This window comes from Ceraceosorus guamensis (genome assembly GCF_003144195.1).
Source record: "Ceraceosorus guamensis strain MCA 4658 unplaced genomic scaffold IE81scaffold_38, whole genome shotgun sequence".
Lineage (NCBI taxonomy): Eukaryota > Fungi > Basidiomycota > Exobasidiomycetes > Ceraceosorales > Ceraceosoraceae > Ceraceosorus > Ceraceosorus guamensis.
In genome coordinates this window covers 1-26,866 of record NW_020290033.1, presented here as the reverse complement: position 1 = coordinate 26,866, position 26,866 = coordinate 1, and the positions used below count along the sequence as shown (strand labels likewise).

Sequence of the window (26,866 nt, the reverse complement as noted above, 5' to 3'; positions counted from 1 at the left end):
GGCCGCGTCGAAATTAAAGCATCGATTCGGTTAGACGGAAAACGCGAGCATACTCGTTCACTCGATCTTCAGCGATCACCACATACAGTTTCCCCCATTTCAGGCTGGGTTACTCTAATCACATCGCAGTGTAATGTGCGAATGATTTGCCTGGGTGGCTCATTTCACACGCTCAAAGGTCTATAAAGTACCTACAAGTCATGCTCGATCTCGTGCTCTACATTCACAAACACCTTTGAAGCTGTCTCCACGTATTTATCCCCACTGCTCTTCGCAACCAAGCAGCGTCCGCGCGTGATCCTTTGCGCATGTCCTCCTGCAGACGAGACAGGCACGCTCAGCTATGTGTGTCCCGCTGCTTTCGGGCGCTGCTGTGAGGACAACATCACATGAATAGAGGGCGGGGTACCAGTACAGTAAATTGTTAACAGAGGGAAACGTCAGGCGAGGCATTGTCAGCTGAACGCGTAATGGTAAGCGTAGAGTCGGAGTCGAGCGATGCGGGCGAGAGCTTGCGTGAAAATTGTCTCAATGACCACCGACACCACTTGGCACCTGTTGAGGCGCAGCTCCATTCGAAGCCGCAGGAGCGGCGCCATTCGGGGCGACCTGCAACGCCTCATTCGAGACTTCCGGAATGCCCGCAAAGAGCGAAGTGATGTAGGTCAAGTCTGCATTAGTGTTCTTCGAGTGTTCCACAATCATGTCGATCATCTCCTTGTGCTTGTTCAACCTGGAGTTCAAACGCGGAACAAATTTGCAAGTCTCTTGCACTGCCGACAAATCCTCTGTGCATTGCGACAGGGACTTGTCCAGCACGTCCAGTCTATCGCGCAGCGTCGAGACGTCTGGTGTCGTGCCTGACGATGCGGGCGCTTCTCCTTGCGGCGGTGCAGCTGGAGCGCCGTTCAGCGTCGCGGTCGGCCCAGCAGGCGCAGCTTCCCCAAGACGTGCGATCTCTGCTTGCAGCTTCTCGATCTCATCCTTCTGCGCCTTGTTCGACGTCTTGAGGCCGTCTAGCTCCTCCCGATGCAGGTCACGCATAAGCGTCATCACTCTGCTCACGTTGCTAAATCGATCGTCGTTGCGCTTTCGCTCCTCTGCGAGGGATTTGTAAAGCGCTTCGTTCGAGGGTGCGCTGCCGCCTTGGGCGGCCTGTCCGCTTTCGGGCTGAGCAGACAAAGAGCCAGTAGCCTGCGACGTTGATGCAGCTCTAGGCAAAGGGGCAATAATTCGATCGGACGATTCTGCCGCACTCGCCGCACTAGTGCCCGCCGAGGTGTCCTTCTCCTTTTGCTCGCCCGCAAAGTCGTCGGACCTCGCGAGTACTTCGGGTGTGAATGCACCAAATACGGCATCGACGAGTTCTTTGGCGGCGGCGAGAGGAGCGTCTCGCCTATCCTCCGGAGCACTCGAAGCAGCAACAGCTTCGAATGCCTTGCGCTTCTTGGCTCGATGTTCCTCTTGAGCATCTTCGATGGCAACCTTGATGAGTTCTGCCAGGTTATTGCTCAACTCGGCGAAATGATCCATCATCTCATGTCGCATGTCAGTATATCGAGCGTCTATGACCGCGCGCACGTCCTTGTGCGTCCGAGGTTTCGTGGACGGTGTAGGGCAGTCATCCTGCGCCACTTCGCCTTCCTCTGGTTCGGCAGCGCCGCTCCCAGACACATTTGATGTCGCGGGAGCAGGCATGGCGGTAGCACTCGCTGCTGGAGCTACAGGAGGCGGAGGCGGTGGCGGTGGTGGTAGGTCGAAGGCCTTCAGAGCTTCGTTAGCGACATCTCTCATCAGAATGCGGCCTTCCTCCTTCGTCAAGAAAGCGCTAGTCAGACCCCGGCGTTCAAGTTGGATCATGCTCTGGACCTGATTCTTGACCATCTTGTCGATCTCCTCCTTGCTCGTAATATCCTTCCGGACCGAGTCACCAACATCTTCAGCAGTCTTCCTGATGAGCTGTGGTGAGGGGATGCTCTTCTCTATGTCATCGAGGTGCCTCTTCGTCTCGTTTCGTATGGAGCGTATGATGGAATACTGCACCTCTTGATTGGCTTTCAAGATCGCCGCCTTGGCATCCTCAACCTTCACGTCCGCAGCTTGCAGACGTTCCTTGGCGGTCTTGAACTGCTCAGCGTGGATCGGAGTCTCTTCTTCTCCCCGTTTGTCGCGTGCAGTTCGCAAGTTTTGCATTTGATCGAATTTCTTTCTTGCCTGTGATGAGCGAGCGATGGGAAGGAAAAGTTCAGCAATGCTTCAGGCAGCGCGCCCCCACCCCCTCCCTCTCGGCAGTCACCACACCGTAAACTAGCTTTCAGACGTACTTCTTGAAGTTCCAACCTTGTTGGCTCGAAGCCGACTAAAGCTTCGATGAACTCCGATGCTGCCTGTTGCATTGCTTCATGCGCGGACTTGGAGACCTCGCTCGAGGCAGGTGTCTCTGTCGCCTGTCGCTTCCTCTCTCGTTCTGTGCGAGGACCCCTTGGGGTGCTTGGCCTGCTGGACACGGCACGATCGCGATCCGGTTCATTGGATGCAGAGGGGCGGCGCGCGTCGGTTGGAGGAGATCTGCGCCTGTCCCGATTGTGCGCTCCAGGGGATCCGGATGACATTTGCCTATCCCGAGAGTCGTCTTTGGCAGCACTGTTTGCGAATCTTCTGGATGAGGGACCAGCCGTGGATCTCCTATGATCGTTTTCGGTGCTATCGTCGTATGAGGGCCTCGGGGCTCTGCCGTTGTCTACCACCCGCCATTCTCTGTCTGATGCTTGGGAGCGATATTGCTGTCCTGCGTCGTAGCGCTCAGGCCGATGGTAAGGGTATGAGTTCGACATTGCGTGAGATGCGACTCCCACCTGGATAAAGTGAGTTGTGTAGCGATGCGCGGATGTGGACGACGAAGCGAGTTTGGAGTTGATTGCTGGCGCTTAGACAAAGGCTGAAGTGCTCGCGTCGCCATTGATCGACCGACGGGCGAGAGGTCGCAGCCACTCCGCGCAGAGCAGCCTTCCTTTGGTCCGCGGTTACCTTGCAAATCGGCACGGAGCTGGTGGAAGCCTCGCTGGTCCATTCGTGGGTTCGTCCGCTCGATCTTGATGCCGCACACGGGCGATGATCGAGATGGCAACAATGAGCGTGTTTGAGAGTCGTGATCACAACCCCTGCCCTCGTCTGCAACAAAGACAACAGTCGGTACGCAGACGTGCAAGCTTGGCGAGATGATGGGCTGCTTATTGAAGGGAATGTAATGCACGCGGGTGTGCTCACTCAAAATTGAATGCTGATGAATGTCTCGATCGAAAGAAAGCTTTGACCGCGCGTCACGCGAATTGGATGGGCATGCGCGCGCGCGCACATTACGTGTGGCATGGACTCTTGTCGGCCGGTAAGCGCGCGGTCACGCGGGCGCCGCGATGACGCTGGCAAACGACTTGGATGGACAACCACCGCGGCGGCGAGCAGCAGCACCTCCATCACGCGCGCGCCGCGTTCACCTATAGCTTGTTCTTGTCTCGCGGCACAAGGCGCGACCGTTTGAATGGCAGCATCGACGCCATGCGGCGTGGCACGCCTGTGCGTCCCAAATCGTGAATCGACCGAGCCACACTCAAACTCACTCAGCAGACTCACGACTCGTTGAGCCTACCTTGTGGGCTGCACGGCCCGTGAGGACGCGCAATGCGAGGTCGGTGACTCGTGACTTGACTCGTGACTGACGCTGCATGTACGAGTGCGCAGGCAATCAATCACAATTTGAATGAATGTGAATCACATCTTGATTCTTGATTTGATTCACGATTGCTGTCTATATAGATCGTGGTCCGCATGACGAGCGCACATCCTCTTCATACTCGCCAATCGTGACTCTCAGGAGCCTGGAGATTCTAGGACAGCCATCATTCGATCGAGACGAATTGACCCGGACTCGCACTCTGACTCGATCACGGCTGAACGAAAAGTCTTCATCATATCACTTCAACGTGATCAAGCAACAGGCATCATCGATAATCTTGAGTTAGAGTAGCAGATAAGCAGCAACTCTCGCACTTTAATTTAGACATTCAAGACTTCTAGCCATTCAGTCAAAATTGTTCGTTCAAATTTCCACGCAGCCTAATCTCACGCGCACGTAATTCCGTCCCGCTTTACTCACGACTGCTGCTACACCACCTATACAAGGCTCGCCAGCTTGACTCGTCATCACATCCGACCCAGCTTGATTGCTGATTGCGCCCACCGGGCCGCAACGACGTCGCGTGCCGCCGCTGCCGCCGCGACTAACTCGGTTCGCGATTCTTCTCCGCGGAGCCGGTAAAGCGACCTCATTCGCGACTGTACCTCGGTCTCTCTAAGCTGATTTCGACGTCTTCTGCTGGAGGCCACTCGAATATTCGGGCGCTCGGACCAAGCGCTATCTCGCACATTGCCCGATCGACGCTCGCTCGCTCCCTTGCAAAGCTATAACGATGGTAGCTAACGCCCCTCCCCTCACGCCCGACCCATTCGTCGAGGATCCTCCACAGTATCTGTCAGGTCCCGAGACTGCGTCGAGAGGGTCGTCAGGAAAGACTGCAGGCGGTGCAACACCTGCGAGATCAGGCAGCAGCTCCTCAAGCAGCGCTGCCACCGGCAGACCTGCCAAACTCTCCATCTGCGAGTCGAACTCGGAAACAGCGCAACCTTGCGAGAACAGAGCGTTACCGGAAGCAGGGCAGCTTGTACACAATCCGGCAGATGGCATAGGTGGAATGGGTGTAGGAACTGCGGCGACGGGCGATCTGGGCGCCTCGTCCAAGTTCGAATCGCTGCAAGATTTGAGAGCTCAGGTGTCGGATCTTCAAAACGACTACAATGCTCGTCATCCTGATGCCAAACTGAGCGGAAGGGTTATTCACGTCAGCCACTACATCCCCTTCGTCATTCGCGCCTTGGCAGAAGTGGAGCATGAGCGTCAGAGGGAGGAGAAAGTCAGCGCTACTGCTACGGTCGCAGCTATGGCAGCAAAGGCGAGAGCGAGAAGAGCAGCCATGAATGCGGCCAAGGATGCGGAAGAGCGGCGATTGGCCAACAAGCCGCGTCAGGGAAGCTTCATAGATGGCATGAGCGACACTACAGATCTGGAGCGGAGACTGGCAGAGAATCAGGCCAGAAGCCGGGCCAAGGCTGGTAGAAAGGCTTGGATGATGACGCCGGTAGTCGATGACGAGGAGGAAGAGGACGAGAAGGACACGTTTACGCCCGCAGGGTCCAGGCGCGGATCGACTTGGAGCGTGGCTAGCGCTCGTCATTTGAGCTTCAGCACCTTTGCCAATGCGGACGACGACAACAAGTACAGCGCAGTGTCGGATGCCAATTCGCCAGCTCGCACTCCTTCTCGGCGCGTGGCTACTGTGGGCACACCACCTCCGCCGCCCGAGCCTGTGAAACCTCCTCAATGGGTCCTGGCCCCGCGCAGAGGACATACGGCCCTCAATAGCGGGATCAGGAGCCTGTGCGCCACCCACAGGCAGACATTCGTCGGTTGGCCAGGCGACATTTCCTTTGCGGCGCAGGCACGCAATGATGAGCGCAAAGAAGCTAGTCAGACGACAGCCGAAGAGCGCAAAGAGATTGAAGCCATCTTGGCTGGGCTGGATAGCGCTGACAACTGGGCTGCGAGGGATGCGCTCTTGCTCGATCCCAAAGGCGCACCGAGCGAGGCTGTGGGCAAGGTGCCTACTCCACGCATGAATGGAGCAGAGCCTATCGGTCCGGATGGACCGGCGCGTCAAAATGCTACGTCTGCTGTTCAAGAGCATGGGATAAAGTACGTGCCCGTGTGGCTGGAGCACAATGTTGCGCATGGACACTACGAAGGCTATTGCAAGACCAGTGAGTGGTGTTAACGCGTACGCCTGTAAAGATGCGACACAGGCAGATTTTGACGCGCGTTGTTCCCTTCCACCGACGCTCCAGCGCTGTGGCCCTTGCTACATTATCTGCTCTGGCAAGACGTTCCGGCAGATCGCCGAATGACGTACGATGAGCATGCGTGGGATGCTTACGTAGCAGCCAACGAGGCGTTCGCCAAGCGCATAGCCGAAGAATACAAGGCGGGAGACATGGTCTGGATACACGACTACCATTTGCTCCTCGTGCCTCAGATGCTTCGACGAATGGTCCCCGACGCTCACATCGGACTGTTCGTCCATGCACCCTTTCCCTCGAGCGAGATCTTCCGCTGCTTGCCGCGTGAGTGCTATCTTCACCCAACGAATCCATTGCTTCCTCGCTTTGACGCCTTTTGCCACACTCTACAGAGCGACGCGAAATCATTGAGGGCATGCTGGGAGCTGATTTGGCCTGCTTCCAGGCTTTTTCCTACTCCCGTCACTTTTTGTCCTCCTGCATCAGAGTCTGCGGCTTTGAAGCATCCAACAACACCGTCGAATCCAGCAACGGCCACATCACCAACATCAGCTACAACCCGATCGGGATCGATGCAGAAAAGATAGACAGGGACAGTCGCGCGCCCGGAGTCGCTCCCAAGGTTGCGGCCATTCGAGAGATGTACAAGGGGAAAAAGCTGATCATCGGGAGAGATAAGCTTGACGTCGTTCGCGGGGTGATCCAAAAGCTGCAAGCGTTTTACAAGCTCCTCGAAGAATTTCCCGAATGGAGAGGTCAAGTCGTGCTCATTCAGGTCACGGCGCCTGCGCTCAATGACTCGCCCCTGCTCGAACGACAAGTGTCGGAGCTCGTCAGTCAGATCAATGGAGACTTTGGCAGTCTCAACTTTACCCCTGTTCATCATTATCACCAGATCATCGAGCGAGAAGAGTACTTTGCTCTGCTTAGCGTAGCCGACTTGCTGCTGGTCACGACTGTCAGAGACGGAATGTCGACGACGCCGATGGAATTCATCGTTTGTCAGGAGAGGTCTGGTAAAGCGCCTCTGATCGCTTCCGAGTTCAGCGGATCTGTTGGACGCCTTCGTTCTGCGATCCAGGTGAGTAGAGTCGATCTTGCTTGCTGGGACTTTTCCCGCGACTTATCAGAAGGTCGCTCTCCAACAGATCAACCCGTGGGCCACCGCGCATGCCTGCAAGGCAATCGACTACGCTCTACGGCTTAGCGACGAAGAACGTATCGCTCGCCATGACCAGCTATACCACCAAGTCGTTTCCCACACCAGCCACACCTGGGCGGCATCATTGCTCAAGTTGCTCTTGCTGCGCTTGCTTTCGGAGCATGCTGCGCATTTCACCCCACCGCTGAACCGCACCTTGATGGTGGAAAAGTTTCACAAGGCTCAAAAGCGCCTAATACTGTTGGATTACGATGGCACCTTGACGCCCATCGTCAAGAATCCGGCAGATGCTGTGCCTTCCAAGCGGCTGTTGGAGGCGCTGCAAAAGCTTTCGGAGGATGAGAGGAACGTCATCTACATTATCAGCGGTCGAGATGCCGACTTTTTGGACAAGCATCTGGGCCACCTCAAGAACCTTGGCTTTAGCGCGGAGCACGGAGGGTACGTGCGCAAGCCTGGCGAGGGCAAGTGGGAGAATCTGACAGAGGTGCTGGACATGTCGTGGATGCAAGATGTTAAAAAGGTGTTTTCCTACTTTACCGAGCGCGTACCGGGCAGCGAAATCGAAGCCAAGAAGAGCTCGATGACTTGGCATTATCGACAGGCGGATCCCGACTACGGCGCATTCCAGGCTCGAGAAGCGCAAGCTCACCTGAACGACCTGGTCCAGAAAGATCCGAGCATAGGTGTAGAGGTTTTGGTTGGAAAGAAGAATCTGGAATGCCGACCTCTTGCCGTCAACAAGGGAGAGATTTGCAAACGGATATTGTACGAGTATGCAAGCTCGGCTGAGTTCGTCTTTTGTGCTGGCGATGACAAGACTGATGTGAGTCGGCTGGCGTCGCGAAGGGGTCGTGTGCAGAATGCTAATCGTGATTGCTCTTTGGTCTGCACAGGAGGACATGTTCCGCGTTCTGTGTTCGCTGGGCTCGCTCGCTAGCAGTGGCAGTATGGACAGCCCTTCGCTCGGCGCTTGCGGCAATTCATCCTCTCTGCGGCACGCGACGAGAGGCGAGAGCGCGGGCCACGTGCCTCAGACGCCGGCAGATGAGGAAGCAGCAGCGATGTGCCTTGCGCCGACGCAAACTCTCGTCATCTCTCCACCCGCACCTCTGAATCCCAAGCAGCAAATGGGAAGTCCGAGACCCATGGCGCTCCACTCGGACGGCATCTGGACAACCGCTGTGGGGCCTTCGAGCAAGAAGACCCTGGCTCATTATCACGTGGACACGGTCGACAAGATCATCTTTGCCCTGTCCGAGCTGGCTGGGCTTCAAGACCCTGCTGACGATCCACCTTCTGAGGATAAACGGGATGAAGATATCGGCAATGATGATGTCTAGGATACGTTGGAAGCTGCGCATCCGAAGCGACAATGTTTGGCGCGCTTCAGCAGACATTTAACCCTTCAGGCTACGCGAGGCTTGAGATTCTGGGCAATTGCGGCCGCACGCAATGCGACATAGCCTCCGCTCTGTTTCTTCTTGTGCCTCGTCACACTTCGTACGCCTTCAAGGTTTGGCAAGACTCGACGTTACAGTAGATGCAATAGAACTTTTGATACAAAATGATGCGCGCATTGACAAAAGTTTGTCTGCGGCCGGGAAATTTCAAACGAAGTTGCAGCAAAAGATACTCAGAATAGGTCGAAGCAGAAAGCTCCAATGCAGGTCGAGCTTGAGGGGTTGGGCGTTTCGGAGGAGGAAGTGCCGGCAGCTGCAGCATTGGAATTTGTGTCGGGGCTGCCGGCGGTCCGTGCACTGCCACTGCTTCCCGCATTGCTAGGATTTCCGCCGTTCTGGACATAATCGAGCGATCTGCCCAGCACGCGGCACTGTTTGCCTACTTGGCCGCTTCCAAGCTTGGTCATGACTGGACGCGGCCCGAAGCTGAGCAGACCCAAATTTGACGCGGTAGTGGCTTGCCAGCCTGAAGGCAAGGAGGCAATGGCGGATAGAGAAGTGGCGTAGGCTGCTCCTCTGGCGCTCAAGTATCCAGCTTTGAGGTTGGGATCCGCATTCCTGACGAATGCGCCCCACATGTCCATCTGAAGATTGACGTAGGTAATGTCCAAATTGTCCCGCGGTGAGATTCCAAAGGCCGAACCGTACGTGCCGAACACTGTGAGCAGGTCTCCACTGTGACAATAGTAGTAGCCAGAATTGGCACTGCCTCCCTTGGCTTGACAAATGGCATTCGGATCGTAATTTGGAATTTGAAGACTTCGCTGATCTTGCACGTAGGCGTAGATGGCCGGGAGCGCGTTGTTGCGCGCAGCAGCAGCAATGGTGGATTCCTGACCGCATCGAGCGATTCCGCTGATCAAGCTCTGCACGCGCACAGTCGTGTCCCGCACACCCGTGTCCGGGAAGGCGTTTTCGGGATTGGCAACGACGGTGGAAATGTCCGCTTGGGCAATACCTGCGCTCTTGAGCGCCTCCGAAAGGTTCGTCTGAGAGGCTGGCGGGTAATATCCGAGCGCAGCCATCTCGTCCCGCATGAATCCGATGATGGTCGGCACGGCATTCGTGATACCACCATTCTTGCCCGTCACGTCCAACCGATTTGTGCGCACCAGCGCACCGTCCACGACGGGGCGACTGAATTGAGACGTCTGTAGGAAGCGATCTGGCGACAAGCCTCTCAGGCACACGAGCTTGTCCGGGGCATCTCCACATCCCAGCTTGGCAATGACGCTGGCAGCGAGCGCATTGGATGAGCTGGAGGTACTGGCCGCTTGAAGAGTGTTGGACGCATCTGAAGGTCTCGAAGATTGCACAATGGCGCCTCTGAAGAGACCCTTTGCAGCGGGAGAAGACAAGAGCAGGTTGACAATTTGAGCGCCTGCACTTTGTCCTGCGATCGTCACTCGCGAGGCGTCTCCTCCAAAGACTGCGATGTTGCGTTGGATCCACTGCAAGACGGAGATAATGTCGGAAATGCCGTAGTTGCCCTTGGCTCTGTCATCGATGGAGAGCCAACCTAACGATCCGAGACGATAGTTAGGCTGGCGTGTCGCGACGCAGTGCATTTCAATGCGTGTCAAGCGGTCAGCGCGCATGGCCTTTGTCGCGGCTCTTCCACGCCCGCCACTCACCGTGACGACGACGACGTCATTCCTGCTGGCGAAGTCGCCCGCGTCAAAGGTGAAGTCTTGACCGCTTCCGGACGAGAAGCCACCGCCGTATATCCACACCATGATGGGTCTGAGGCCCGTCTTGGATCGACGTTGCGAGAGGCTGGGAATGACGGGTGTGTAGATGCTAGTGAAGAGACAATCCTCTGTCCAAGTTTTGTCTGTGCCGCTGGTCTGGGGACATTGTTTGTCCCTGCTCGGATCGAGTGCTCGATATGCACCGCTAGGGATCAGGGGAGTAGAGCTGGAAAAGCGCTGAGCACTAGCGAAGGGAAGCGCCTGGAAGCGAAACGACTTGGCATCGCGATAGCTGTCGGCAGAGACGTGGACGTGGTGATTAGCCATGAATGCGGTTCCCGCGGATTTCTTGAGCATCGCAAACTCACCCGGTCCAGCTCGCTGCATCACCGTTGGCCGTCACTTGCCACTGCACGCTCGTATCCGTTCCATTGGCAAAATTCCACGGTGCTCGTTGCGTGCAGAGAGAAAAGTACCTGTTGGTTCGCGTGATATTTGCGACGAGCGTCACATCGTCCGCTGCGTTGATGCGCAGCCGATTGCCATTGGCGGTCCACCACGCATCTCCAGATGCTGCTTGTTTGGTGTACAACAGATAGTTCAACTGCGATTGCAGACCCGCATCGGATACTTTGAGTTTGCCTCCCTTGGACGCCGTAGTCGTGACGGTAGCAAGCTGTTCGGACAAGGCGGCACACGCAGTTGTCGCATCCGCCAAAGAAAATTTGCTGCTCGTCAGCGAGATGTATGCCGCTTGACGATTGCCGCTCGCTGCTCTTTGCCAATCCAAATCGTTTTGATACAACACTCGGAGCGTCGCGTCGGTCAATGGGACATCCCGCGAGACATGTGACTTGCGCTTCGACTTTTCGATACGCGCTACGTCTCGTCGTCGACCTTGTGAGCTTGTGCCTTGAGCAGCGGCCCCTATCGTGGCGATCACCAGCACCACCACAGACAACAAAGTGAAGGCGTACTGCAACGATGCCCCTCGCATCGTCGCCGAATCTTTTGAGCGTGCTCGGAGCTGTGGCGTGTGGGTCGATTCGAGCTCAGGCCGTAGGTTGGCTTCTCTTTTGATCGAATCCGGCCTCACGTTGGCGGGACAGGGAGGACGGGAGGAGCGGAAGGCGAGCGAGTGGAAGAGGTGGTGGAAGTATCGCGAGGAAGAGCGGCGTTTCCGTGTGTGTAATGACCGTGTCGAAGGAGCGAAGCAGGCGGCGGGTCACCAAGGAGAGAGCCGAAAGGACGGAGCTCGGTCAGCGAAGGCACCGCGGTGAGTGAGACGACGGGTGAGTCATGAGTCCATGCAAGCGTCACGAGGGCAATCAGCAGAGCGCTGAATGGATGATCCGTGATTGCAAGCACGGCATCGCGCGTGCCATTCGAGCCAAAACTTGCTTTCCCCTTTCCCAGCGCTGTCCCCGTCCCCGTCCCAATCCCCGTCCCCGCGTGCTGGAACATGTGGTGGCTTGCATGTATGGATCGGGGAGATGCGCTAACGGAAGATGCGTGCAGCAGCATCTCACGAGCACCGCGCGACGCGCTGCAATCAGCGGCACGGTTTGAGCAATTCCCGAAGGAGCGGTAGAGCGGGGTGCATTCAATTGCTTCTCTTAGCGTCATCAACCAAATGACCCCCTGTAATCAAGTTCGGCAAGGCCTTCTTGCCGGGATTATGTCTTGGCCTTTGCGTTCGCGCGAGTCGTCTCTTCGATTGGTCAAGTCGCAAGATTGGGTTGTCACGAAGCTGAGGATCGGATTGGCAGCACCCGCCACAGCGCTAATGACTATGGTCCATGTCTCTCTCTCCACGCTAAGGAATATTCTTACGGTCCGCGCAATGTCCATATATGAAGTACGCGAGCCGATTACATCCGCGCGGATCTCGATGGTGGGAGGTTGAAGCGGTCCCCACCTGACACTGCGGCAACTCGCAAGCGGAGCGCAAGAAGGGAGACTTCGTTGCACAGTCCAGCAGAGGTGTCTAAACAGAGGTGGAAGCTGAGTTCTGGAAGTGTCCAGGCGATTGGTCGGCTTCACAAGCGCGAATCTGTCGACATTGAAGTGAAGCGAGGCCACGTGTATGGTTGACGCAGCCGGTAAACAGCGGGACCACCCTGCTGTTCATGTCGCACCCAGCGCTGCTGCAGCAGCAGGTGTTCCGCGCGCGGAGGTCTGGCGGAAAGAAAGCATATGGATATATATATGCACACGTATTTATACGATCGCCAGCCCATGCAGCAGCAGCATGCGTTCGTGCTCGTGACTGCTGGGCGGCCGAACCGCGGTATACGGACGCGTCAAGTCTCGCCTGCACGCGGCTATACAGCGCAGTCGCGAACCTAAATTTGAATATATACGTGTACACACACGGGCACGAGTATTATTATTATGTTGAATAGCAGCGCTGCCAGCATATGTAACTAAGAATGTGAATGCAGCATATATGCGTCAGGCGTGGGTGTCAATTGGGCGCAGGCGCCGTGCGTCTCATCCGCTACAGCTAGCCTACAGATGCGGGGAGCTGCTGCATGTGCAACAAATTCCATTCGCGCCAGCTGCCCCTTCCAATCTGGACATGAATCTCTGACGTTGACAGTCGTCTCGCACCCTCCGCTACAGCTTCGAGGTGGTCTCTTGATTTGCAGAAGATCCGGCACACTGGTCAGGCGGTGCTTAGCTGATGGATCCCCATAAGCGCTACAGTAAAAACGAAAGATCGAAGCGGCGAGCAAGCTGCAGCGATCACAATCTTCAGCACTCGCGTCACTGGTCGGCGGAAACTTTCCACAAGGCGGAATCCACCGGCGGAAATAATCCAACTGATCGTCATCCTCGCCTTGCTTCCCGTTCAACGATACTGCCGCAGCACAGCTGGGCTGGTATAGCGGAGCACACGATTAGCAAGATCCCACGCTCCTCTACAATCAGACTTTGACTGGTTCGTTGCTGTACTGCGCAGCGAATCAGGCACAGGTAGTCAGACTTGGAGTGCTTGTCTCTCCGGCGTCTCTTGCCGTCGACTGCACCGCGACTCGGCAGCAAGGAACACAAGGGTGTTTGTCCTGCTGCTGTGAATCGACGCACGCCGGGTCTAAAGTCTGTTCATCGCTCCCGCACTTCGAATTTTGATTGGTGATTGTTCGCATCGGAATATTTCAGGAGGTCGTCAAGATTGCGCAGTCGCCCTTTGGCTATCGGCTCTCCCACGGGCGAGTAATCACTGAGTCCTGCATCGACAAGCACCCAGTCTTGGCACGATGCATCATCGACGTCACTATCCCTCCGTCTCTGACGCTCGGAGCCGTCAACGTCAAGGAGATGAAGAGGATCATAACGAGCAGCAACGTCTCGCGGAAAGGAGTCCTTCCAGACCTCACGCTGCTTTTGAGGGCAGTCCCGCTCCAGCACCGCATCAGCAGCAGCAGCAGCCCAGAGGATCATTTCCAAGTGCTCCGCTCTCCACCTTTCTCCATTCGCCTTCGAGCGGCAATGCTTTGGATCATGTTACCCTTCCCAGGATTATCTCGCCACCGGAAACTCGAGGACAGCAGCTCAACGCGGATCTGGCCAGAGATTCAGCGTTGCACCATTCGTCTCGCGATGAAGATGCACGTCAAAGATTAGCATCTTTGCGCCACGAGGCGGATGCAAGGAAGGATGCAGAAGCGTTCAATCACGGCCACTCGTCTCGCTGGGCTGTCGGAGCTGGGTCCCCTTTATTGCACGATCACCAACGCCTCCCAGCTCACGAAGAGCGTGCATTCCCAAACAGAGAAGCACGAGATGGGTATGGCGGTGGATCGCGTCGGAGAGAGCCGAATGTCGAAGACTCACGAGCGTTCTCTGCAAGTAGAGGCTCAGACACGCAGCTCCGCAGCAATGCTTCCGTTCTGCGAGAGGCCGCGAGCTCAATTGCGGCAAAGCCCACGATGACGAGCCGGACAGTCGAAGCGACAAGGACAGCTTCTTCGGATGTTTTGGCACCCGTCCAGCGAGGTCCTCGCGGCTCGTACGCGGCTCGAACTTGCACGCAGTGCAGGAAGCGCAAAGCAAAGTGCAATTTGCCTGAACAGGTCTTGCTCGCAGACACAGTGTCCACTACAGAGCCCCTGCCCGAGCATCTGAGATGCGTCAGGTGCGCCAATATGAACTTGACCTGCTTGGTGTACGAAAAGAATGCGCGGGGCAAGCGGAAGCGCGTCGTGGACGTCGAGCAGGACGAGAAGAGAAATACCAACAAAAAGTCGGGTGCGAGCACGCGAAGGACCTCAGGTGTACCTTTGGTGCTGCCAGAAGATGATGGCGACTCTGTCAGTCTGGAAGAGGACGAAGATGAATCGCAGGTGGAGATGCGATCCCCAACTCGCTTTCAAGCGACTGTATCTGCCAATCGCGACCCTGCAAACTATCCTTCGTCTCGCGAGAAGCTCAACGCGAGCAGCGGGAAAGAGGTGCAGCAAAGCTCAGCAATTGCACAAGCACAGGCGCGCACAAATACTGCGTCAGGCAGCTTGACATTGGATGGGCGCGATGCCGCCAGGGCAGTCCAAAATCTCGTGTCTTCGGCACAAGTCAAGTCTGAGAGCATGAACATCTCTCCCCACAAGAGATCACCCTCTCCAACTACGCGCGCCTCGGTCGAGCAATTGCAAATCTTTTTGCCGAACAACATTAGTCCTGGATTCACGGCTGGCGCACAGCTCGCCATGCGCCCATTGTCCCTTCTCGCACAATACTTGGTGAAGAACAAGAGCTTTGCCACCAAGCAAAAGTTTGAGACAGACTGGGATGGCGAAGCTCAGAAATTCGAAGCTGAGCAGGATTCTCCAGACGTGTTGGACGTTGTCAGCGAAAAGCTCAGTCGGAGGTTGACGCCTTGGTGAGTGATACGCTATACGCATGTGGTACGGGCATCGGCTCAATGTTGCCTTATTTTGCGTGCATGGACACGCAGGGCCAACGCGTACATCCTTTGGCATCCGCACCTTCCTACCCTGTCTGAGCTGCGCACCCGGCACTCTTCAACGCCTACCACTTCGAGCTCGCTACTGCTGTCTCTACTGTACTTGCTCACACTACCAAGGCTGGAACCTCAGCCTTCCTCTCCTGGAAAGACATCACACATCCTAATTCTGCTCAGTGCAGCTGTCAGAAGAGATCTCACTCTGGTCATGATGGGCACAAGACCAGACATTTTGTCCGTCCAGGCTTTGGAGCTCCTCTCAGCGCATGCGCCTCTGGCTCCATTGGAGCGCCTGTCTAGGAGGGCGCCCAGAAGTCCAGAGCCTTTCACTGGAAGAGGATTACTCGTCGTCGCCCAGCGCATCGCTCAGGCCCTCAACTTACCTGCTGCTCCTGCTCGGGCCGCCGAGATGCTAGCGAGTCACTTCTCGGCTTCCCGCGAAATGTCTGAAAGAGCGCAACCGGACTCTGTGAGTCGAAGGCGCAACGAACGGCCAAGGAAGAGCACGGATGACGACAGTGATGCCAGCAGTGAGGACATGGACGATAATGAGTCTGCAGATGAACATCGAGAGGTAGAGCAGGATGAGACGTCTGGAAAGCGTGCTTGCGTGCCCAAACAAGGAGCGCCATCCTCCACCGCCCAAAAACAGGCCATGCATGAAGCCATCGTGTGGCACAGTCTAGCCTGCTGGAGCGCCGCGATGGCCTTTGATGACGAAATGGTATCTCCACCCGCATCCTTACTCACGGATCCCAACGACGAATTCGAGCTGCACAGCGAGCCGGGCGCATCGACGGATGAGATTGAGAGCTTGAGGAATGCCGGAAGAGTCGTCATGCGCTCGAGGTTCTTGACGCTGAAACAGCTCTACGACAAGTGGCGCAAGATGGACGGGAGTATGAACAGGCAAGAGGCCAAGAGGTCATCGAGCGAGAGGACATCATTTGCGACTAGGGCTTTGATGGAATTCAATACGGATCTCAAAGAGGCCGATGCGCAGACCAAGCGGGATTTGGGTGCGTTGCATTCGAACTGGGCTTCTCAGATTCCGAGCTGACTTGCGGCATGCCCACCATAGCGCCGTTCTTGGAAAGCAGATCCGTCGATGTGCTGGTTCGATGGCTCAGTATCGATCAACAGCAGAGGCAGTACCTGCTGCTTTCTATGGCGTTCATCTACGTGATCTACGGCAGGCCGGTCAGCGAGTGGCACATGGCTGGTCCGGTCGACATTCTTCGCCAAGTACACGGTAATCCTTCGACTGGAAAATTTTGTAGAGAAAGATCCAACCTTCACGGAGAACAAATTCAGCGCATCTTGTCTGCGTTTACAGATTTGGCTTGTCTTGGTCATACATCGGATAATACGGCTTCTAGGCAACCACGCTCGGCATCAAGACATCAGAAGGATTCGGCTGCACGACGTTTCGTGTCTGCTCAAAGATCTCGTGGGTCTTCGAGCCTCACGGCTGACGGCTCACTTACTTCGGAGGCAGAGACGGACGAAGAGGGAACAAGCGTTGAAGAGCTTCAAGTCGGTGCAGCGCACGCCGTCGGTGCGATCCCGGTCATGTGGACATGCGCTTCCATCGTGAATGTGGCCAAAGGAGAAGTCGAGAAACGCGCGGCAACGCTGATGGGGTGGCGAGCCATGAATCCAGGAGCAGGAGTCCAGATCGCCCTCTTAAGGCTTACAGCTAGATGCTTGAGGGAGATGGAACCGAGGGTGAGGAGGGGAGAGTTGTCTTCGGATGAAGCTTGCAAGATGGGCAGCGTGTGGGCTGCTGCTGCTGGACTCATTTCTGACGCGGCACAGAGTATCGCGGACTGGAAAGGCCTCATAGAAAGCAACCACATTCAGCGGTCCAAAAATTTCATCGTCGCACCCCCCAGTGCGAATGGCGCCAAGGACAAGGATAGTGCGGAGGCTACAGACAAGCACGGCCAGGATGCGAACACTAGCAGAAAGGCGGCCTTGCCAGCGCTGCCCCTTTTCGGTCTCGGACCTTCGAGCGGCGTGCCACCAAGTCATGCGGGCGGAGCTCCATCGGCAAATCATCACAATGTCGGATCGAGCGTGCCGTCGTCTGGCATGATGTCTGGAGGATTCGATCCCTTTCCGCCCGGACTAGGTTTCGGGCTGGGCGGCGAAGGCGTCAATTCGCTCTTAGCTGGAGGCGGGCTGATGACGGATCTGATGATGTCTAGCGCTGCAGGATGGGGGCTAGGAGGAGCAATGACGAATGCTGGCGCTGGTGATTCGGGGAACACTTCACAGGTAGACGTAATCAGCGCCATGATGAGCACAAGCAATGGCGGTGGAGGTCTCAATGCCCTTGCTAACTTCTTCAATGGTGGAGCAGGAGCTCAGGGCGGACTCTCGGCAAACTCACGAGCTGCTTCGAGCGCATTGACGGGCCGACATCAGCAAGCCAACGCGGAAGGTAATGGCGCTTCGGGAGTGCAGTCTTGGAGCGATATGCTTGCCATCTTTGGCGGAGACGATGAGAGCTTAGCTCGGAGCACCAATCCAAACGCACCTTTTGATTGGGCTACATTTGCAGGCTGGAAAGCCGAAGATGGCACGGATCGATGAGCCACCGCTTTGCAAGTAGACCAAATGCATGGATGTAATGTACACTGGGGTGAATCTGTGCGTGTATCTCCTGCGGCATGCTGTCGCGGTCGTGCTCATGGTGGGCTGTTCAGACCTTGGAGGTCTTTCCCGCTCTGATCAAGTCCAAAAAGTTGTTCTTGCTCAGCTGAGCAACTTGCTGACCTTTGCTCTGCCATTGCTCTGGCTCCCGACCCTGATGCCTCTTGCCTGAATTCCTTCTCTCTTGCGCCTCTGACGCGGATGGAGAAGGAGAAGGCGCCACACCGCGAGGCTGCACCGAGCGAGACAGGTCTTCTACGGATGCGGATTGGGCTGCTCGAATCGCGTTGAACAGCTTGACAACTTGAAAAGGAGCGCAAGACGTAGAGTGTGAATTAGTACTGCGCATCCTCTCGGGCATGGCACAACTACCAGTTGACCGCGACTCACCTCCTCTCTGAGCGACCTTTCGAAGCTTGCGCTCTCTTCCCGCCGCTCCACCGTCCTTGATCCAAGCCTCGGCCATCTCCTTTTGGCTACCCAAGTCCGGCGTGACTCCAGGTGGCAGACCAGGGGCGCCCCACCCACTGATCACATCCTTTACCCGCGCACGCTCCTGCCTCTCTTTGCGAGCTTGAAGCATGACGCGGGCCGCTTTGGCTGATAGACGAGAAGAAGCTACAGCTCGACGGAGCTGTGGTGCGAGGGAGAGCATCGGACCTGCACCGGACGAGGCGGAAGTGCGCGCTTTCTTCGACGGCTGATCTTGCTCGTCTTTGTCATTTCCGGATTCCGCCTTGTGCTCGTCGATCGTGTCCTGGTCTGCCTGCGCTGATTGACCAATGAGTCCCAACAGTGTCTGCCCGAACGTCTCGGGAGAGACCGCTCGTCGCTTTCTTTTGGCCGTCTTTGCGCTCTTGCCTTGACTCGCTTCAGTCGCTGCCGCTGTACTTTGCTGCTCCTCGTCGTCGCTCGCAAATTCGTCCGAACCGTCATTGTCGCTGGCTGCATCTCGCGCGTCGTCATTTTCTGAATCCGAGTCGAATTTGCTGAGCCTGGAAGGTCTTTCCTTGCTTGCATTTTTACCAGCTGCAGCGCCCTTGGCGCGGACTGCGGCATTCGCACCCTTTGCTTTTGCGTCTCCTTTGCCCTCCCTAGTGTGCGCATCTGCACGCAACGAAGACGGCAGCTTTTGACGCGCTCCAGACTGACCTTGCAATCTCTTTGCTTCGGCGCTCTTGCTGAATCTGAACACTTGCCCGCTTCCCCTCTTACCTGTTGCCGACGAAGTCGCGCCAGTGGAGCTACCAGTGTGCTGCATCTTGAGCTTCGAAGTGCTCGGCTTGGAAAGTGAGGACGACATCTTGGCGTGTTGAGTTCAAACCGGTGAGCAGGTCGTTGTCTCGCGAGCGGTAGAGGTGGCTTATATGCTTGCAGCAGTGTCGCTCCTTGGGTTCTAGCGTAGCTCAGACAGAAGCTCTACGGGAAGATTCTGGTGTTGTAAGGGTCATGGGCGAGCATGTAAGCGTCGGATAGTCGCACGAAGAGAGTCGTGAGTCTTGAGTCCTTCAGCCTTTTTCCCGCTCTAATTTTTTGCTCACGCGCACTCAGTCACGTGACCCGAGATCGAGGCATCTTTTGGTGGTGCGCGTGCGCGTGCGCGCGCCCGCGCCGCGCTGAGCAGCACATAGAAAGTTGAGCGCGCGTGTGTTGTGGTGGAGGTGCGCAGCCAAAGATCGATGTCTTGTGTGGGGCTCTGCGATAAGTACGCGCTCACGCGCACAGTCGCGATCACTCTCACCACCGTCGTACGGGCTCGTCGTGCCTTTCCCTCTCACATCGATCGACCCTCAAGCAGCCGAGCAGGCACGTCTATGGTCTTCTAGAAAGTGGGCAAAATGTTTCGCAGGAGTGAGTACCTCGCAGCGACGTGATGCTGTGTATCCTTGTCGTGCACCAAGCTGGAGCACATTCCCACCATCGCTGGTGGCCCATTGCTGATCTCGTCATTCCCCTTCACACACCTTTCTCCCTCTCGTCTTGGCCCACAGTCTTTGGCGGTGGGGCGGGTGGTGAAAAGTCAGAAGACGTTGCTCGACTGGACAAGGCGTCCAGCTTTAGCGAGATCGACCATGGTGCCCGCAAAGTCGTGTAAGTCTGAGCGCGCCAATGCTTGCGATGATCGCTGACAAAAGTGGATGCACGACTGTTCGCAGCTACGAGTCAGCAAGGGCTTTGATCCGCAAGACAACGCAGGAACACGATTATCAGCTGGTTGTGCTTGACGCGACGGACGAGAGCGATTTAGAAGAGCAATCCTACCTCTTGTCCAAAGAGATCCATTTCCAGCTCCTCCCTGCCGGCGCTGCAGGCTCGCCCATATTTACTTGGCTGGATCTCGCTGCAGAATCCAAAAGCATCAAGGTGGCCGAGCTCACGGCGGGCGACCAATCGCAGATGCTGGCGTTACATCAGTTCGAGCTCGCGGTGATCCAGTGCGTCTGGAGCAGAGCCAACCAACAGAGCTGGGATGCGGCTACAGATGAGCAGCTCGACGCTGTTAAGAAGGAAATGTGAGTGCTGAAGCGAGGTGCCCCCTTGTTGACCACTGATATCTTTGTTGATGATTTCTGTTTGGTCTTTCAGGAGCGCAGTCCCTGCTTCTCGCGGAGGCAAAGGCTCACGCGTAAGCGCAGGTGCTTCTGGCCAGGCCAGCGAAAGGAGCGCAGAAGCATTGGCCTCGTCTGTGAGCGGAATGCGAGTTGGCAGCAAGCGCAGGAATGCAGCATCAAACATGCAGCCGAAAGCGAAGCCCGGAAGAAAGGGCAAAAAGTCTGCAAAGAAGGTTGACGAGGGCGGGAATGTCGAAAGTGCGACCTCGGCAACCACATCTTCACAGCAAGAGCAGCAAGAGCAAAGAGCTGGATCAATCTCGCCAGTCGATACTTTTGAAGACGCGGAGCAGGGAGCCGACACGGTGCCTCTCATCACCACCACTGCCGATCTCTACATTTACGATCCCGATCAGGGGCTGTTCATGACGCGCGAAAAGGGCGTTACAGCAGAGGTGTTTGAGAGCGGACGCTTCTTGTACTCGCTGCTAGTAAGCACGCCTGACAAGGTATGGGTGGAGCAGCCCATGACGGCAGAGATGAACATGTCGTTCGCAGCGCGAGAAAAATCTGCGGTGTGGAATTTCTTCGACTCGGATAGGGCGTGCTACTCTTGGCTACTGAGGTTTTCGGACGCGGATCGCTTTGACGAGTTCCAGCGGGGCTTTGCAAGGCTACTCTGGGAAGCCCTCAACGAGGACAAGTGGGAAAAGGCCAAGGTGGAGGAGCAGAAGTACGTCATTGGAGCGTACGACGAGGATGCTGTCATGTCGGATGCTCAACAGAGCGACGGCGATGACAGGAGCGAGACGGAGAGGGCTGTGAGGGATGACGATGAGGAGGATGAAGTGGCGGCGGCACTTGGTGGTGAGTCGGCGCGGTGCGTGCAAACTTGTACAGAAGCTAACCAGAGTTCGCCACCTTGCAGAGGAGGAGGAAGAGGAACCAGATGCGGGCAACATTGGCGATCAGCTCGATCGCATGCCAATTGCGGCAGACGATCACGACTCCAACAGCCGCCTTGCTGTGGGTTACAAGTTCGATCGCTCATTTGTCGTCAGAGGGAATCGTATCGGCGTCTTTAAGCACAATGAGGACGATCAGCTCGAATTTGCAACGACCATAGACCATATTGCGACGCCCAAGGGAAGACAATTCAATCCCGGAAAGGTGCTCCTGCACGACCAGGACAGCGCCATGGTGCTGATGGACCCTTCGAATGCACACGCAGTGTACAAGATGGATCTGGAGTACGGAAAGGTGGTGGAGGAATGGAAGGTGCACGACGATGTGCAGGTGGAAAATGTCGTTCCTCACAGCAAGTATGCGCAAACGACAGCGGAGCAGACGCTTGTCGGACATTCGCACAATGGCATCTACCGCATCGATCCTCGTCTTGCTGGGCTGAAATTGGTGGATGGAGATTTCAAGCAGTACGCGACAAAGAACGACTTTAGCGCTGCGGCTACCGACGAAAAGGGTCGACTGGCCATTGCATCGAATAAGGGAGACATTCGCTTGTTTGACAAGATTGGAAAGAACGCAAAGACGGCTCTTCCCGCTTTGGGAGATCCCATCCTCGGAGTGGACGTCACTGCTGATGGAAGATACGTGGTCGCTACATGCAAGACGTACTTGCTGCTCATAGATACGCTCATTGGCGATGGCAAGTACAGAGGAGAGGTGAGTGGGTGCGCATCTGTCAATACTTGGCAACGCGCACGACTGATGCGCCTAGTCTTCACTCAGCTCGGTTTCGATCGTGCGTTCCCTGCAGCATCGAAGCCGATCCCTCGAAGACTGCAGCTCAAGCCTCATCATGTGGCATACATGGACCAAGAAGTCTCCTTTACTCCAGCGAAGTTCGACACGCCCATCGATGGCGGAGAGACTTCAATCGTGTCTGCTACTGGCGCTTACGTCGTCTCTTGGCCCTTGGAGCGCGTCAAGCGGGGCAAAGTCGACGGATATACTCTGCGCAAGTTGGCAGATCAAGTCGTGGAAGATAGCTTTGCGTTTGGCTCGAGCGACAACATCATTGTCGCCATGCCTCAGGACGTCCAGCGCCAGACAAAGGGAGAGCTCAGAAAGCCAACGCGATCCTCGCTTGCCGGTGGCGCCCGCTCCTCTGGCAGATACTCTTGAGCAAGCGCGAGGAGCGATACGATTTGACCGTGTTTTTCGCAAGGAGCGATCCGGGAGTTTACCGTGTTTTTCACGTTCGTTGATCGCCAAACGAGCTCATCCGCGTTCATACATGTTTGTTCTCCCTTGTACGAGTGAGAAAAGTGCTGCAATACCCATGTCGTTACTTTGGCCTGAATCACGGGTCTTTCGCACGAGAGATTAGACTGTGCGGGGGAAATGCGTGCCGAATCGACACGATTGATCGCAGTCCGGCACCCCCGCATCGTGTCGCTGTCGTGGTGGGACGGAGGGCGGGACTTTTGCCGGCCTAGCCGGTTCGCTTCATTGCCGTACCGAGCGAGGGCGGTCCGGTCTCGCAGCGCATACAGCAAGCACGCCAGTAGCAGTCCGCGTGATGCTCCAGACGCTGTTGCTTACTTCTTCTCTGCAATCACTCACTGAGACTCGTGACTCACGACTATCACGACGCATGAGCGCTATTCGAGTCGTCCAAACACAGTGCCTGCGATCTGGCATTCGCTCTGTCAGCCTTGTTCGCACGCCCGTCGCCCTCTGCAGAGCGCCATTCATCTCCAATACTTGTGCATTTAGCGCGCGCACCATCAGGATGACTTCCTCATCAGCCAACGCTCGAGTCAACTCGCTCGTCTCGCACTTGGGCCAGCACACGGGCAAATTGCTGCAAGGTCAGGTGGCCATCATTACCGGATCAGGTCAAGGCATTGGCAAAGCTGCCGCACTGCTCTTTGCAGCTCATGGCGCAAACGTGGTGGTGAGCGATATCGACGCTGCTAAAGCTCAAAGCACCGTCGATGAGATCGAAAAGAGCGATGGCGGCAAGGCGCTCGCTTTTGCTGGAGATGTGATGAAGGAGAAGTTTGGTGAAGAGGTGGTCAAGGCTACGATTGAAAAGTTTGGCAAGGTGAGCGCAACGAAGCGCGCAGAACGTGCGAGACACTGCGTGCGCACTCATCGACTCGAGTTCATCTACCGCGCAGATCAACCACTTGATTCTCAACGCAGGTTTCACAAACGACAAGATGATCCACACGATGGATGATGCCACCTTTCAAATGATGCTAGACTGCCACACCGTAGCTCCTTTTAGGGTGCTTCGCGCCGCAGCTCCTCACTTTAGAGTCAAAGATCCGGAAAGGAGGGAGAATAGGAGCATCGTTTACGTCTCTTCCACTTCCGGCACGCACGGCAATGTGGGACAGCTCAATTATGCCGCCGCAAAGGCCGGCGTCGTGGGTGAGTAGCGAGGCGCTGAGAGGAGCAGGAGCCCGAGCAGGAGACCTAGCAAAGCACCCCCTCGCTCAAACCACGCGCGCTTCACACAGGCATGAACAAGACGACTGCAAAGGAATGGGGTCCATTCGGCGTTCGGTCCAACTGCGTTGCCTTTGGCTGGATTCAGACGCGCCTCACAGCTGCCAAGGAGGAAGGAGCTTCGATCGAGGTGAATGGCAAAAAGGTTGCGCTAGGTATTCCGGGAAGAGGCAAAAAGGATACCGCCAACGACGTCAATGCCACGATTGACATTCCTCTTCGAAGACCCGGAGAGGCCGCAGAGGCTGCTTCTGCCATTCTCTTTCTGGCCAGTCCGTTGGCCAGCTACGTTTCAGGCCAGACTCTTGAGGTCACTGGTGGTCGTGGCATTTAGGTTGACGCGTGGAGAGAGTGCGCGGAGAGAGTGCGCAAAGAGAGTGCGCGGAGAGATTTTGCGCTACGCGTGGAGATAGTTCGCGCTACAGTCAATGTGCATGCTCCTGAAAGATGGCATCGCGCCCCACATCTAGCCTGATAGTGTTGCGTGTTGTGCGACGTGACGACTGGAGGTCGCCTGTACATGCTGCTGGGTAGACCGTGCGATTCTGACTCTTGTCATTCGTATCCGGCTACCTGCTGTGAGGGCCTTTACCGACCAGACAGATATGCGCGCATGTTCAACGCAGCCGATTGTCCGATGGCCAGCACTGGGTCGATGAAGGCGCAAGACGCTGTCAGCCCATCCGAATCAACCCCATGCCGCAGCAAAACGCTCTCACTCACGCTGCCTCTCATCCTCGTCCAGCCCTCTCAAAAATGCAACCATCTCCGAACTCATACCCACTCCGTTTGCACTGCCGAACCCTGGCGCGTCGGGGTCCATGCCCATAGTCTGACCCTGGTTTGCGCTGCTGGAGCCTGACCCCAGTGTATCTGCAGTTTCGAGGCTTGACGTCGATGTCGTAGCTGCCAAATGCTGCGCCGCGGCGTAGATCGAAGTGATGCGGGCAGTGTACGTCTGGAGTCGGACAATGGTGAGGATAGTGAGCATCGTGGCGATTGTAGGCGCTTTGCACTGCGAGGCGAGTACTCACGGCGGCGAGCCTGTCTAGGGTATCCTTGTCATCCGCGAATGCACCCAATCGCATGCCCAGTGCGTACCAGTAGTTGTTGAGGGATCTAAGCAGCACGCTCTTTGGATCAGCATCCAATGCAGCCTTGACTCTGCTATTGTACTGTCTAGGAAAGCTGAGATTTGTATAGTCGTGCTCGGTCAGGTACTCTGCCATCCAGAACGGCAATTCCAGCTTAGTGCCCGCTCTGAGCGTATTGGCAGCTTCGTGTTCCTGCTTGCGCTTTGCAAGTGTGATGTCGTCCATATCCGCATCCTCATCGATGTGCCCCGCGCCGCTGCTGGAAATGCCGCCCGTGTTTGTGATGGTGCCTTGCAGGTGAGAGAGACCGGGCACATCGTGCTTGAATTGGCATGGCACCTTGGTCGCCTCGCACAGGATGGACGAGAGGTCCCAATAGCTGGCATTCATGGCCGTCTTCTGAGCAGTGAGACGGGGGCGGTTGCGAGGGCAGTTCAGGGATGATGGAGTCGTGGTCGAGAACCTGAGAGGCGGATCTTGACATTCCGCTTCTCGCCACTTGTCTTGCCAGCGTGTTGGGCTCCAACGCGTCAATCCATTTCGCGTTGATCTGCGCGTCGGACGCGTTGAGGCGGTGCTGCACAAGCGCGGCTCAAAATCTGAACGCACGCACAGATTCAACATTCACATTTTGGTGCGTCTGATTTGCGCAAGAGCGTGATTGCTGACTATCTCGTGCGACGACTCACGCCTTTACTTTATGCCTTGGCAAGATACGTAATGACCCGAAGGATTACTAGTGAGCCGAATGATCACCACTACCGTCGTAATGTGACTGGTTCCACGAACGGTACGTCCAAAAGCACATCGATACGACATACCATCTGCACCGAGGGCCACACGTAATTCCCTTTCTACACACAAGAATCTTTCGGCTGGCATATGCTCCTTTGAGTCAAAGACAACATCGTCCCGCAATGCTGCGACGTCTACGTCGCAGCCATTGGAGTCGATGATATTCCGTTCTTTGAGAATGACTTTGAGTCTTGATGAGGGTGCATGATCACGAACGCTGCACAATGTATAGGCGCGACACCAAGCTCGCCGAGATGACTTTTGATGACTTTAGGTTCATGTTCAGTACAAATTTGCCAATGAAGCAAAGGATCTCAAAGGTGGGACTGTCTCATTGACAGGTGAGCACACGGGCGCGTCGATACGACAGCCAAAGAAAGGCACATGAATCCTCAGGTACATGCCTCTCTCCAAGCCAGTCACGAGTGCAAGCAAAGACCGCTGGGCACCGTCCACTCAGATTAGCAGGACCACAATGATTGGGCGAAAAGAGAAAACTCCTAGGCGTCCCAAATTGCTCTACGGCGGGAACTCGCGCTCGCGTAGCGGCGCGAGTTCGCGACGGCCTTGGCGCGGGATGATGAAGATTTCGGTCAAAGAGAAAAAGCACACGGCCGGATTCGAAAGAAAATATGCACTGTGGGGGTCGAACCCACGACTTTCTCCTTGCGATTCTTCAGACGTACGGGCAGTAAAACGCCCTCCGCCCGAATTACGCCATGCTAGATGTTCCTAATTAGGAGGGAGACGCGCTACCACTGCGCCAAGCGCACATGCTTTGTATTGGATTCTTGGAGCTTTTTAAGAAGCAGAACCCTGTACTGGCAGGTGAACATTGTTCAATTCTTTACACAAAAAAGCAGCCCTGAGGTCAGGACTTTTGTCAGAAGGGAACAGTAGCAGCACTTCACTGTGCTAAGCACGCTTGCATTCATCCTGCCTCTTCTGAGAATTCTGAGCTCCAATATGAGCTGTACATCAAGGGGAGTGATCTGTTTCCTGTGTGTAACATGAGTGTAGCCTTAGGGTCAGAGCATGACCTAAATGACATCCAAGGGAGATATTTGAGGTGCATGCTCCTCTGCAACTCTGTCA

The 26,866-nt window shown here is 56.0% G+C and overlaps 8 protein-coding genes and 1 non-coding gene across 9 annotated transcripts; 4 read left to right on the top strand and 5 right to left on the bottom strand.

The window, feature by feature from the left end:
- Positions 1–107: 107 nt before the first annotated feature.
- IE81DRAFT_156823 (hypothetical protein) lies at positions 108–2,635 on the bottom strand. Its single transcript, XM_025510497.1, has 2 exons — positions 2,400–2,635; positions 108–2,254 (listed from the first exon to the last, which is right to left on the bottom strand). Exons 1-2 carry the CDS (start codon positions 2,528–2,530, stop codon positions 529–531), a joined length of 1,857 nt encoding a protein of 618 aa, XP_025368874.1. The 5' UTR covers positions 2,531–2,635; the 3' UTR covers positions 108–528.
- A 1,831-nt stretch (positions 2,636–4,466) lies between these two features.
- On the top strand, positions 4,467–8,412 carry IE81DRAFT_348045 (hypothetical protein; the record flags this gene model as incomplete). The annotated part of the gene is made up of 5 exons (XM_025516216.1): positions 4,467–5,871; positions 5,956–6,231; positions 6,300–6,988; positions 7,056–7,895; positions 7,966–8,412. 5 exons carry the CDS (start codon positions 4,467–4,469, stop codon positions 8,410–8,412), a joined length of 3,657 nt encoding a protein of 1,218 aa, XP_025368873.1.
- A 227-nt stretch (positions 8,413–8,639) lies between these two features.
- Positions 8,640–11,628, bottom strand: IE81DRAFT_156813 (alpha/beta-hydrolase). Its single transcript, XM_025510496.1, has 3 exons — positions 10,592–11,628; positions 10,167–10,515; positions 8,640–10,076 (listed from the first exon to the last, which is right to left on the bottom strand). Exons 1-3 carry the CDS (start codon positions 11,218–11,220, stop codon positions 8,706–8,708), a joined length of 2,349 nt encoding a protein of 782 aa, XP_025368872.1. The 5' UTR covers positions 11,221–11,628; the 3' UTR covers positions 8,640–8,705.
- Positions 11,629–13,325: 1,697 nt separating this feature from the next.
- On the top strand, positions 13,326–17,838 carry IE81DRAFT_156760 (hypothetical protein). Its single transcript, XM_025510495.1, has 3 exons — positions 13,326–15,108; positions 15,184–16,211; positions 16,274–17,838. Exons 1-3 carry the CDS (start codon positions 13,487–13,489, stop codon positions 17,788–17,790), a joined length of 4,167 nt encoding a protein of 1,388 aa, XP_025368871.1. The 5' UTR covers positions 13,326–13,486; the 3' UTR covers positions 17,791–17,838.
- Positions 17,576–19,318, bottom strand: IE81DRAFT_303184 (hypothetical protein). Its single transcript, XM_025512268.1, has 2 exons — positions 18,241–19,318; positions 17,576–18,153 (listed from the first exon to the last, which is right to left on the bottom strand). The coding sequence occupies exons 1-2, from the start codon at positions 19,151–19,153 to the stop codon at positions 17,900–17,902; spliced, it is 1,167 nt and encodes a 388-aa protein (XP_025368870.1). The 5' UTR covers positions 19,154–19,318; the 3' UTR covers positions 17,576–17,899.
- A 370-nt stretch (positions 19,319–19,688) lies between these two features.
- IE81DRAFT_341855 (VID27-domain-containing protein) lies at positions 19,689–22,721 on the top strand (the record flags this gene model as incomplete). The annotated part of the gene is made up of 6 exons (XM_025515671.1): positions 19,689–19,701; positions 19,842–19,941; positions 20,007–20,363; positions 20,437–21,269; positions 21,331–22,085; positions 22,152–22,721. 6 exons carry the CDS (start codon positions 19,689–19,691, stop codon positions 22,545–22,547), a joined length of 2,454 nt encoding a protein of 817 aa, XP_025368869.1. The 3' UTR covers positions 22,548–22,721.
- Positions 22,722–22,931: 210 nt separating this feature from the next.
- IE81DRAFT_324196 (NAD(P)-binding protein) lies at positions 22,932–24,346 on the top strand. Its single transcript, XM_025514168.1, has 3 exons — positions 22,932–23,472; positions 23,549–23,804; positions 23,894–24,346. Exons 1-3 carry the CDS (start codon positions 22,945–22,947, stop codon positions 24,214–24,216), a joined length of 1,107 nt encoding a protein of 368 aa, XP_025368868.1. The 5' UTR covers positions 22,932–22,944; the 3' UTR covers positions 24,217–24,346.
- Positions 24,347–24,426: 80 nt separating this feature from the next.
- On the bottom strand, positions 24,427–25,366 carry IE81DRAFT_367198 (hypothetical protein; the record flags this gene model as incomplete). Its single annotated transcript, XM_025517061.1, has 3 exons — positions 24,427–24,529; positions 24,606–24,840; positions 24,917–25,366. The coding sequence occupies 3 exons, from the start codon at positions 25,364–25,366 to the stop codon at positions 24,471–24,473; spliced, it is 744 nt and encodes a 247-aa protein (XP_025368867.1). The 3' UTR covers positions 24,427–24,470.
- A 1,036-nt stretch (positions 25,367–26,402) lies between these two features.
- IE81DRAFT_t20 lies at positions 26,403–26,544 on the bottom strand. The gene has a single exon. It is a non-coding gene; the product is annotated as a tRNA-Arg (tRNA).
- Positions 26,545–26,866: the final 322 nt, after the last annotated feature.